Below are 13,501 nucleotides of genomic sequence, written 5' to 3'. Positions count from 1 at the left end.
ACGCTGCAGGTTCACCTGCCTTATTTCGTATACTTCTTGCATTGAAGTATACACACTTCAAGCCACTTGAAGTTTGGTGGAACACATGCCATTTACTCTCAATCCCAGCAACCTGAACGTGGTGTCCATCACCAGTCCTATAAAATGATTTCCCTGATTCAATTCCACTAGATCAGGCAAACTTCACCTCGAAAACATTTCCTTATGAGTGTTCTTGCCATCTACTCAGAAGTAGCTAACCTACAGGGGAAAGCCTCCACCTACTTTGTGGAATTTCCTTAGGACCAGACAACATTTGTTCCCTTTTGTTTTGTTGCTGTCAAAGGACCAATGAAATAGATCTGAATGGAATGCTATGGCCCTTCCACTCACAATTTGATCATCATATTCTGGAGGACAAGGCTTTTTCTGCAGATAGGAGAAAGTGAGGACTGCAGGTCCTGGAGATCAGAGCTGAAAATGAGTTGCTAGAAAAGCTCAGCAGGTCAGGCAGCATCCAAGGAGCAGGAGAATCGACGTTTCAGGCATGAGCCCTTCTTCAGGAATGAGGAAAGTGTGCCAAGCAGGCTAAGATAAAAGGTAGGGAGGAGGGACTTGCGGGAGGGGCGTTGGAAATGCGATAGGTGGAAGGAGGTTAAGGTGAGGGTGATAGGCCGGAGTGGGGGTGGGGGTGGAGAGGTCAGGAAGAAGATTGCAAGTTAGGAAGGTGGTGCTGAGTTCGAGGGTTGGGACTGAGACAAGGTGGGGGGAGGGGAAATGAGGAAACTGGAGAAATCTGAGTTCATCCCTTGTGGTTGGAGGGTTCCTAGGTGGAAGATGAGGCATTCTTCCTCCAGCCATCGTGTTGCTATGGTCTGGCGATGGAGGAGTCCAAGGACCTGTATGTCCTTGGTGGAGTGGGAGGGGGAGTTAAAGTGTTGAGCCACGGGGAGGTTGGGTTAGTATATTCCCAATTCCTTCGTCTCCACCACATCTGCTCCCAGGAGGACCAGTTCCAATACCGAACAACCCAGATGGCCTCTTTCTTCAAAGACCGCAATTTCCCCCCAGATGTGGTCGACAATGCTCTCCACCGTATCTCCTCCACTTCCCGCTCCTCCACCCTTGAGCCCTGCCCCTCCAATCGCCACCAGGACAGAACCCCACTGGTCCTCACCTACCACCCCACCAACCTCCATATACATCGTATCATCCGTCGTCATTTCTGCCACCTCCAAACGGACCCCACCACCAGGGATATATTTCCCTGCCCTCCCCTATCAGCGTTCCGAAAAGACCACTCCCTTCGTGACTCCCTCGTCAGGGCCACACCCCCCACCGACCCAACCTCCACTCCCGGCACCTTCCCCTGCAACCGCAAGAAATGCAAAACTTGCGCCCACACCTCCCCCCTTACTTCCCTCCAAGGCCCCAAGGGATCCTTCCATATCCGCCACAAATTCACCTACACCTCCACATACACCATTTACTGCACCACAGTGTGCAGAAGGGTATCCTCATTGTGACTATGGATGAATAGCCTCTTTCTATGCCATATTGATTCATTGAAGACTCACTAATGACTCATTAAGGATGTCTTGTACTGTTTAACAAGCTATCTTTTGGATGGGAAGTAAATCCTTTTTAGGCTATATAAGAAAACCTGGCAGTAGTTTGAAGAAGCACAATGCAGTTCTCTCTGGTGTTCCTCAACATAAACATGGACTATCTAGTTGTTTGCAGGAACTTGTTGCACTAAGCTGACTGTGGCATCTCTCCTAATACAATAATGAGTTCAATTGAAAAGGAAACGTCTTTGGCTGTGCAGCATTTTCAGGTATCCTGATGTTATGATAGGCCCAGTATAAATATAAATATAAATATCTGTTTCGTTTTTGCTTTTCCACAGCCATGTTACATCAGGTACCTCCTCCCATTTGTAAAACAGCAGCAGGCTTCACATTAAAGTTTCAATGTTTAAACAAACTAATAGAACACAAAGATGCTGAGCTCCTACTTCCACTGAATCTCATCCTTATTGGCTAGCCAAGTAATAATGACGCTTCTTGGACTTAAAGCTTTGCTGAAGATTTCACCTGTAATGAGATGAAAGAAGATTTTCAGTTTAAAATTTAGCTTATCTTAGAAATATAACTTCATGAGTCAAAGATGATAGAGTAATAGAGTTATTCACTGAACAAGAGGAGACAATGCAGCTCATTGCCTCCACGCAGACTCTCCACAGAGAAACCTAACCAATTATTTTTTGGTCCTGCATCCTTGCTGGTTTTATTCATTAATTTTCTTTTAAAATCATTGTCTCTGCTTCCACAACCATCACAAGCAACAGGTTCCAGGTCATTACCACTTGCTGCAAAAGAAAGCTGCTCTTCAGGTTAATTCTTCCCCACTTGCCCAAAATCTTAAAACTATGCTTGTTAATCTTTGGTGGCATTGGTTAATAGGAACATTCTTTCCTTGCTTATGTTATCCAAACTGTATTAACCTTAGACCCATTTAGAAAACCTCCCCTCAATCTCCTATGCACCAATGAGAACATCAGCTGGTTTCCCACACTATCTGTTAGAAGACCTGGGTTGTAGATTTTTCAGCGTAGACTTAATTCTTCTTGTTAATTGTTTATGCATTGTAAGCACTGCTGGGCAGGCCATTATTTATTGCCCATCTGCAATTGCCACCAGGTGGTGGCAAACTGTCTTCTTGAACTATGGCACTCCATCTGATGTTACCCACAATGCTGTTAGGCAGGGTGTTTCAGAATTTTGACGCAGCAAAGGTGAAGAACCATGTGGTGTTCACATTCGCCTGCTGTTCGTGCCTGCTACTGCCTGGCAGATGTCATGGGTTGAAAAATGTGTTGCTGGAAAAACGCAGCAGGTCAGGCAGCATCCAAGGAGCAGGAGAATCGACGTTTCGGGCAAAAGCCCTTCTTCAGGATGTCATGGGTTTCAAAGTTGCTGTGCATCCATGGTGGAGTGAGTGAATGTTGAATGTATGGATGCTAATCACATGGGATATCCTGATGGTGTCAAGTTTCTTTTGCGTTGTTGGATTTGCATTCATCCAGGCAAGTAAATATTATTCATTCACACTCCTGACTCATGCTTTGTAGATGATGGATATGGTTTCAGGAGTTAAGAGATGACTTCGTCACCACTGGAATCCGAGCTTCTGATCTGTCTTGTAGTTGTTTTAGTTTTATGGTTAGTCTAATTCCATTTCTGGTCAATAATAAACCCCAAAGGATGTTGATAGTGAGGTTTTCAGTCATGGTTAGATTCTCCTTGCTGGAGATAGTCATTTCCTCACACTTGAATGATGTGAACGTCACCCACCACATACCAGAATAAGCCTGGATATCATCCAGGTCTTAACAATGACTGCAGATGCTGGAAACCAGATTCTGGATTAGTGGTGCTGGAAGAGCACAGCAGTTCAGGCAGCATCCAAGGAGCAGCAAAATCGACGTTTCAGGCAAAGGCCCTTCATCAGGAATAAAGGCAGTGAGCCTGAAGCGTGGAGAGATAAGCTAGAGGAGGGTGGGGGTGGGGAGAAAGTAGCATAGAGTACAATGGGTGAGTGGGGGAGGGGATGAAGGTGATAGGTCAGGGAGGAGAGGGTGGAGTGGATAGGTCTAAAAGGAGATAGGCAGGTAGGACAAGTCCGGACAAGTCATGGGGACAGTGCTGAGCTGGAAATTTGGAACTAGGGTGAGGTGGGGGAAGGGGAAATGAGGAAATTGTTGAAGTCCACATTGTTCCCCTGGGGTTGAAGTGTTCCGAGGTGGAAGATGAGGCGTTCTTCCTCCAGGCGTCTGGTGGTGAGGGAGTGGCGGTGAAGGAGGCCCAGGACCTCCATGTCCTCGGCAGAGTTGGAGGGGGAGTTGAAATGTTGGGCCACGGGGCGGTGTGGTTGATTGGTGCGGGTGTCCCGGAGATGTTCCCTAAAGCGCTCTGCTAGGAGGTGCCCAGTCTCCCCAATGCCAGGTCTTGCTGCATGTGGGCACAGACAGCTTCAGTACCTCATAGGTCACAAATGATGCTGAGCATTATAAAATCATATGTGAACATTGCCAATTTTGACCGCATGCTGAAGGGAAGACCATGACTAAAACTTGGCTAGAATACTATGTGGCCGGATGGTCTGCTCAAAATGATGGATTTATGAAAATGGACAATAAATAAGGCATGCTGGGAACTTGAGACAAGCCTTGACCAAAGTAACTGTGTTGATAAACCATCCTGCAGTATCCTGACAGGCTGCAGCTATAGACAGTCTGTAACTGACCTAGCAGCAGCAGACAATTCAATATACCACCTGAATGTTATCCCCGGGATAATCGGAAACATTGAGTGGTTTGCCAGATATACGGCACCTCACACCCTTATTTAGAGGAAGTTACCTGACCTACGTGCACCTAACACCTCCAGGAATGGATGCTCAAAGACCACACGTCACCGCCTGGTTGGATCCGATTGATCAGGATGATTGAGCCCTGATCGATCTATTGGAGGGCACTAAAGACCCTCCCAAAAGGGCTGGAACAACCAGTAAGTATAAGAATCACCAGAACACCACCCTCAGGAGCCGTAACTTGAGACCAACCACCGTGAAGGGCAGACACCCCTGGGACCACCGGGAAAAGGCGACCAGATGGTCATCGCCACGTGAATCAAGGCCAAGATCTAGTGTGGTGGGATATGATCATCCAGAGTGAAGTTAAAGCACAAGGTAGCTGGTTAGGTTTATCGAGTAAATTGCTAGTTCATAGTGTATTTTGTTGTCATAGTATTAATTGTGTTAAATGAATAAATATTATCCTTTATTATTATTGAGAGTCGACTCGCAGTTTCTTTGCTTGATAGAAGAGTTAAATACACCATGTGACAGGTGCAACAAATTGGCACCCCGGGTGGGACCGCGAATAGAAGTGACTGTCGCTCTGAGATTGAAGCCCATGGAACCTAATATTCCCTGAGATTTTGCCTAGGCTGGTTGTTAAAAGGAAAGCTATCCCATGCAAAGGTCAGGAATTCAAGTAAATCAAAGGAAACAGAAATATATAAACTGAACTGTTCTTAAAAGGATAAAGCCAACAGGTGTTTACTCCTATCAAGCAAACAGATGTTTCATGTGTGTGCGTGTCTGTGAGTGTCTGCGTGTGCATGTCTTTATGCGTGAGTGTGTGTGTGTGTGTGTGAGACCCTTAGCGGAATAAGTGATCAAGCAATCTGACTTTTGATCCAGTAAATACCTGCATATGGCAACAGACTCCAGTTAGCAATGCCCCACCTATCATTTCAACAGGAATGATTTGGAGATGCCGGTGTTGGACTGGGGTGTACAAAGTTAAAAATCACACAACACCAGGTTATAGTCCAACAGGTTTAATTGGAAGCACACTAGCTTTCGGAGCGACGCTCCTTCATCAGGTGATTGTGGAGGGCTCAATCGTAACACAGAATTTATAGCAAAAATTTGCAGTGTGATGTAACTGAAATTATACATTGAAAAACTGATTGTCTGTTAAGCCTTTCATCTGTTAGAGTACAGTGATAGCTTCACTTCTTTCATGTGTAAATCACAAAACCGTTTTTTTTAAAGTTGCGTTCTCGGGTTAGCTGTTAATAATGGTGATAGCTAGACAATATGTTGAAGGTGTTGGCCCCCTGTGTTCTCTGTCTATGACCTGATGTTTAGATTGATTCTAATCTAAAAAGTGAGATAACAGAGTTTTACATAAATTCATGCAGTTTTTGAGCTCAGAATTCTACATGAATTGTGCAGTTTTTGAGCAAAGTGCAATGTAACTCTGCAAGTACAAATTCACCACAGAAAATGTGTGCATGTGGGTCTTTGTCTGTGTGTGTGTGTGTGTGTCTGTCTGTCTGTCTGTCTGGGTGGGGGTTGTGGGTGTGGGAAGGTGTGTGTGTGTGTGCATGTGTATGGTGGGTGCAGAGTGTCTTGAGTCTGTGAGGGACTGCATGTGTGAGTGTGGGAGTGTGTTTGTCTATAAGGGGAAGGTACATTGGGGAAACCGAGCAAAGGCTACGACAACGGATGAATGGGCACCACACAACAATCAACAGACAGGAGAGTTCCCTCCCAGGTGGGGAACACTTCAATGGTCCAGGACATTCAGCCTCGGACCTTCGGGTGACCATCCTCCAAGATGGGCTTCGGGACAGGGAGCAGAGGAAAGTGACCGAGCAGAGGCTGATAGCTAAGTTCGGTACCCATAGGGAGGGCCTCAACTGGGACCTTGGGTTCATGTCACATTACAGGTGATCACCATTGCACTATACACACACACACACACACACAGAAACAGGTAAACACAGACGCGCACACAGATACCCACACACACTCTTATAGACACATACACTCCCACACTCACATATGCACCCCCACACAGACTCAAGACACTCTGCACTCACTACACACACACACACACTTTCTCACACTCACAACCCCCACCCCAGACACACACACACACACACACAGACAAAGACCCACATGCACACATATATTTTGTGTGGTGAATTTGTACTTGCAGAGTTACATTGCACTTTGCTCAAAAACTGCATACATTCATGTAGAACTCTGAGCTCAAAAACTGCACGAATTTATGTAAAACTCTGTTATCTCACTTTTTAGATTAGAATCAATCTAAACATCAGGTCATAGACAGAGAACACAGGAGGCTAACACCTTCAACATATTGTCTAGCTATCACCATTGTTAACAGCTAACCCGAGAACGCAACTTTTAAAAAAAGGGTTTTGTGATTTACACATGAAAGAAGTGAAACTATCACTGTATTCTAACAGATGAAACGCTTAACAGACAATCAATTCTTCAATGTATAATTTCAGTTACATCACACTGCAAAATTTTGCTATAAATTCTGTGTTACGATCGAGCCCTCCACAATCACCTGATGAAGGAGCGTCGCTCCGAAAGCTAGTGTGCTTCCGATTAAACCTGTTGGACTATAACCTGGTGTTGTGTGATTTTTAACTTTCAATAGGAAGGCATGCTAATCAATTCAGCACAATAGGGGCATTCAATCCCCTTCTGGATTAGTGGTGCTGGAAGAGCACAGCAGTTCAGGCAGCATCCAAGTAGCTTCAAAATCGACGTTTCGGGCAAAAGCCCTTCATCAGGAATAAAGGCAGTGAGCCTGAAGCGTGGAGAGATAAGCTAGAGGAGGGTGGGGGTGGGGAGAAAGTAGCATAGAGTACCATGGGTGAGTGGGGAAGGGGATGAAGGTAATAGGTCAAGGAGGAGAGGGTGGAGTGGATAGGTGGAAAAGAAGATAGGCAGGTAGGACATTCAATCCCCTAACAATGACCAAGGATCGGCTATGAGAAAGGTCAATGTGAAACACAAAGGTGTATTCGCCCAGTATAAACATGATTGTGGGTGTGTCCTGGGAGAGGTGATAATTGAGGGGCCTGACCCGAAACCACAAAGACAATAGTCAGGCAGAGGGGGAGGGAGCCATGATGATTGACAGGCTGTTACAGCAAGGAGTGCCGAGATCTGTAGCCTCCACTAATAATGCTCCAATTTGGCTGCTCAGGAAACCAGGTGGTTCATGGCTTTTAACCATTGATTATTGGGAGCTTAATAAAGCCACTCCCTCTCAGTGCACCAACAGCAGCCACCAGTCCAGCCACAATAACGGAGCAAGTCCCATAAACAAAGTACTTCACAGGAATAGCCTCTGGTCCATACCCTGGGTACAAATTCACATTTACCTTCCAGGAACAGCAGCATACCTGGACATGTCTATCCCAAGGGTTCCATAACTCACCCTCGATTTTCCAGAGACGATTAGCCAAGGGACTGGAAAGGTTTGCCGCCTGACTGCCTAATCCAATATGTAACAACTTATTCCTACACGTGGAAACAAGGGAGCAGCACATTCAGCTCCTCAGCTCCTAGGGTTACATTCTTGGGAAAAGAAAGATAGACCAAAAGTGAATAGATCCCATAGTGCAACTCCCATTTACTTCGAGATGTTAGTGCGCTCTGATCTTCCCTAGGGTTAGTGGGATACTGCAGGAACCACATCGATGGGTTCACGACCAAAGCAGACCCCTCTGAGAGTGGCTGAAAAAGGACACTGCTTGGAATTCGACGTCCCATCAGACAAAGGCAGTAACTAATTTAAAACACACCCTTGCTGGAGCACCCGCTTTACTCGTTCTTAACCCTGACTTACCATACACCCTAGAAGTTGCAGCCACAGATCTAGATGATAGCTGCTGTTCTACTGCAGGGGCAGCACATTAGGCCATGCTCAGTGGCCTACCCCTCCAAGGTCCTACAGCCTATGGAGCAAGGGTTTTCCATGTGCAAATGACACCTCCTCACAGTGTGTTGGGCAGTTCAGTAATTTGACTCTATCATTGGTTTAAATCCACTGACCATACTGACTGAGCACACTCCAGTCCAGCTCCTGCTGAATCAGAGATGGCTCACTGATCCAGATTCGAGCCATACAATGGACTCTGCTGCTTCAAGATTGGGACATCGAGGTCAGACATACCAAGGTGTCCACCTTCCCAGCCGATAACCTAAATTATGGAGGAGACCCACATGACTGCCAAATCATAGCCACTAAACACCCCACCAGCCCTTTTGGACCAAAGCAGTTTGAGAAACAGTTAGAATTTGCAACCATTTTATACGTGTAACCCATAACTTGTGAAAAATTTTTAAAATCATGGTATTTGGTATTCCAATATTAGTTATATTCTAATTTCAATGGATCTTTTCAATTTTGTCTTGTAATAGGGGCAGAATGGGTTGGAGGGCTTTCAATGAGTCACTCAGAATAGTTCAAGCAATTTTGGTTAATTTTGGACAGATGGAGGTCATCAGAGAGGCCGATTGCTGTATTTGGGCTGCTAATCATTCAGGGAAGCACCAAAAAGCAGCCTCTATGATAAACAAGACTGCCTAAATCATTCTGTGCGTTGAGGCAGAGGAAGAGTTCCCAAAAATGGTTGGATAGTTCCTTGCCACAAGGACTCAGGAAAGAGTTCTAAGCGCTGTCTAATGCAATTGAGCATGATGAGAGCTTGGGGGAAAAAAAAAGCTCAGGACCGTTCTGGCTTGGGGAAGCTAACTGTATGTGAAAAACTGAAATTGGACCTCAATAGTTGCTGATGTGCAATTGTTATAAATCAGGGGATTGCAGTCATGATTGGGAGAGTAAACTACTGGAACATAAGCAATCATTTAATTAGACCGTAACATCCGCTTCTGAGGAGGTTTTGAGGCTACCACTTCAATAGAGAAGAAACTGGAATCACTGGCAAAGTTTAAAGTGATTTAATGACTCACAGTGTCACTAACATTGCTGATTGCTATTTGTTGAACTTTGGGTGTTCAAGTGCGGTTTACTTATTAGTTCTGGACGTTAGAAATAATTTGTCAATATACTCGGCCGACTATCTGTGTGGGGTTTGCACATTCCTGAAGAAGGGCTTATGCCCGAAATGTCGATTCTCCTGCTCCTCGGATGCTGCCTGGCCTGCTGTGTTTTTCCAGCGACACATTTTTCAACTCTGGTCTCCAGCATCTGCAGTCCTCGCTTTCTTCTACATTCTCCCCATGCCCACGTGGGTTTCCTCTGGGTTTTCCGGTTTCCTCCACAATCTAAAGATATGCAGGTTAGGTGGCTTGGCCGAGCTAAATTGCCCATCGTGTTCAGGGCTGTGTAGGTTAGGTGTATTAGTCACGGGAAAATGTAAAGTAATAGGGGGGCGGGAATGGGTCTGGGTGGGTTACTTTTCGGAGGTTGGTGTAGACTTGTTGTGCCAAATGGCCTATTTCCACATTGTAGGGATTCTAAGATTCTATGAAATAAGACAAAGTGATAAGCAGGCAGACTCCGCAGTCAAAATCTATGTTGATGGATCTTTCACCATAGAGGATGGCAGTCGGATCACGGCTGTGGATCTCCATGACTGACCTTCAAGGACAACCACTAGTTGAAGTAGCTTTCAAATTCCCCAGCCATCGAAGAGTCCAAGCTGTGGAACAAATAGCTGTAGCTGATGTAGTCGACCACCCCGATTAGTTCCCTTCACCCGCAGATATATGGTGTGTGTGTGTGTGTGTGTGTGTGTGTGTGTGTGTGTGTGTGTGTGTGTGTGTGTGTATAACAGCCTCACTATGGAAAGCTAAAGGCTTTATTCCTGCCAATGGGAAACCCCTCCCTTCAGCTCCCTCATTAAAGTACATACTGCGGGCTGTTGGTGGAAGAAAATTTGGCATAATTAAAGTTAGAAGCCACCACAAGCATTCCCAGCAGGTAACCATGGAGCAGATGAGTTAGTTAAGGGAGGTGCTCATGTAGGAGAATTCTGGCAGCCACCCAGAGGTGAGCAGAGTCAAGAGTGTGGTGTTGGAAACACACAGCAGGTCAGGCAGCATCTGAGGAGCAGGAGAATTGGCATCTCGGGCATAAGCTCTTCATCAGAAATTAAGGCTCGAATGGTGCCTGACCTGCTGACCTTAGCAACACTGCGAGAATTCCTTAAAATAGATTGTGGGAGGAGTTCATCCAGAGGATTGTGCGAAAAGGAGAGATAACTGACAGATATAGGATGAATTAGTGTTAAAAGCATGAATCTATGCAGTTCTGACTCAAGACAGGAATCAAATCATGTATCAGTATCATGATGGACATGGGCACCATGGCTACTACTGAACAATTGAAAGAATGGTGTTGGTGGCCTGAGTTACACAGGGATGTCGCACACTACATAGAGAACTGCCTGGTGTTAGCCCAAAACAATCCTGACAGGTTGGCTCAACAGGGAGAACTGAGGTACACCGTTCAGTGGAAGGGCCCCAAACAAATCTACAAATTGATTATATTGGTCCTGTTCCACCATGTGGGAACAGATTTATCTATATTCTAGTCAACACAGACACATTTACAAAATGGGTTGAGGCTTTAACCCATTAGGACAAATACTGCCAAAACAACCACACAAATCCTTACACAACAAGTATTTACGAGATAGGGTCTACCCCGCAGCAAGGAGTCAGATCAGGGAACCCATTTCACCAGCCAAGTCATGCAGAATGTGATGACAATGTTTGGTATCGAGCAGAAATTCCACATTGCATACCACCCCCAATCCAGCGGGATTGTGGAAAGGTTGAACCGCACCCTGAAAGGGATGATTAGGAAGATGATGCAGCAGAATATTAAAACCTGGGACACAGTGCTTCCGTTTGTCCTCATGATGGTACGTGATCCCCAGGGTATACCCACCATACCCTCATGACAGGCTGACCTATGAAAGGAGCCAACCACCTGCTCAGTCTCGCACTGCCCTCCCCCATGAGAAAGCCGTACAGCAGCTCCCCGAGAATATCGAGGCCATTCAGTTAGCAGCAGCTGTCAGGTTAGGGACTAAAAGGAAAGTGAGCAAGGCTTCCTTCCACAGTAAAGTTAACCCTGTCAAATGTCCCATGGCACAGTAGGTGATGCCACAGATATACAATCCTGGTTCCTTTCTCTCCCCGAAATATTCAGGAGCACACACTGTGGTGGATAAGGCAAATCCCTCATATACAAGGTTCTACTAGCCACAGGAAAGACCGGCTGCTACCCTGTAAACCAATGAAAAGCCTATGGCACACACAACACAGCCACTCTCACCACCTAGGTATATGTTTGGTGGATGACACTGCCCTAGAGCAAGTTACAAGACTAAGGACACCACCCCCCCCCTACACATCCTCTCAGTCAGACTGCACCCCTAATGAAAGTTTTATTCTCCCATCACTGCCACCGATTGCAACTTCAACATCCAAGGGACCCCTGGACGACTTAATTGATTTAATGGGCGATTCTCCAACAAATTGGAGCAACTCGCTAGTGACTGACAGCACAGACATGTTACACATTCCCAAAAGTCTAGACACGACAGAACTCCCCAATAGCTCCCCGACAGACAGGGAAATCAAACAACCCCAACTCATTATAACTCAGATCTCAGATGACATGCTCACAGCATGTTAATGTGACAACACTAAAAGGCTGGTACAGACCAGAGACAAACAGACTGACCCAGACCATCAAATGGTAACATCCAACATTCAGGGTATTACCGCTAGAGGGAATGACAGGAGATGGATGTGCGAACTGGAAGGATACAATATTGCCACCCTCCCAGACTCTGAAGATTCACAACACACTGATGGCTCTCTGTTGGGTGCCATTTGATGAATGCAGTCATTGATGAATCCAGGTGATGAAACAGCTCATCACAGCCACCCAAGATGAGATACAACTGTTTCTGATGGTCTGAACCCAAACATATTTCACACATCTCTGCAGTCCCAGTGGGACCAGCTCTTATACCTGTACAAGCTGATGGGAGTAACCAGGTAAAAACAAGGACTGCAGATGCTGGAAACCAGATTCTAGATTAGAGTGTTGCTGGAAAAACACAGCAGTTCAGGCAGCATCCGAGGAACAGGAAAATCGATGTTTTAGGCAAAAGCCCTCCATTCCTGATGAAGGGCTTTTGTCCGAAAGGTCGATTTTCCTGCTCCTCGGATGCTGCCTGAACTGCTGTGTTTTTCCAGCACCACTCTAATCTAGAATCTGATGGGAGTAACCAGGTTACCACCCTAAACCCGACCACTAGAAACCCCGGTTGGAGCTAACCAAGCCTGTAAACTCGAATTAACTTTCCACATGGGGGTGACATTCCCATTCCTTTTGAAAAAAAAACATGGGGGAGGGTTAGGGCATACGTATTACAGTAGTTTGAAACTATTCAGTTATTAAACTAGGATAACATCCGAAAAAAACCTTGATATCCCTCCAGGACAACCATCACCATGCAGAATGCAATCAAGAGCTACTTCATTGGGATTATCATCAGCACCGGAAATGACACAAGAAACACGGAACAGACCAGGATAAATATTGTTAGACTAGTAAATATTAGTTATCATGGTGTTTGTATAAGATGTTCTATCATATTGTTTGTATAAAATATTCCCTGCTTCTATAATGTTGGTTTGATTTTTCCATTTTATTCTGAATTTCATTTGTGTATTTGTTTGTTTCGCCATTGTCTTGTTTATTTTAATTTTTTGCATATGTTTGATCAGCCGTTAAGTCCGAATAATGATATTCCATTGAGATATAGTTTGATCTTAGTTAGGTGTGATTTTCAAATGTGCTACCTGCAAAAGTTTTGTGATTTAAGTGTATGTTGTGCTTTGCATGAGCCTGGATGATCATGGAGTCACCAGGCAGAAGGTGGTCTGTGATCATGTGACCCATCATGCTTCACATTCCGGATCAAGAGGAGGGACTGTGGCCGGACGGGCCACTCACTTATGAAAATGGACAATAACTGAGGCATGCTGGGAACTTGAGACAAACCATGACCAAAGTGACTGTGTTAATAAACCATCCTGCAGAATCCTGACAGACTGTAGCTACAGACAG

General features: G+C 45.4%; 1 protein-coding gene across 1 annotated transcript in view; it reads right to left on the bottom strand.

The window, feature by feature from the left end:
• LOC140494087 (CMP-N-acetylneuraminate-beta-galactosamide-alpha-2,3-sialyltransferase 4-like) overlaps positions 1 to 13,501 on the bottom strand; it is a 206,610-nt gene that overhangs the window by 114,751 nt on the left and 78,358 nt on the right. The window contains exon 2 of the mRNA XM_072593029.1: positions 1,997 to 2,075. Within this exon, the coding sequence (XP_072449130.1) occupies positions 1,997 to 2,012 (16 nt within the window). The 5' untranslated portion in view covers positions 2,013 to 2,075. The remainder of the gene's footprint in view (positions 1 to 1,996; positions 2,076 to 13,501) is intronic.

The sequence above is a fragment of the Chiloscyllium punctatum genome, chromosome 23, assembly GCF_047496795.1.
Source record: "Chiloscyllium punctatum isolate Juve2018m chromosome 23, sChiPun1.3, whole genome shotgun sequence".
Classification (NCBI taxonomy): Eukaryota; Metazoa; Chordata; class Chondrichthyes; order Orectolobiformes; family Hemiscylliidae; genus Chiloscyllium; species Chiloscyllium punctatum.
The sequence above is the reverse complement of the archived record's forward strand: the minus strand, read 5'-3'. Positions and strand labels throughout refer to the sequence as shown.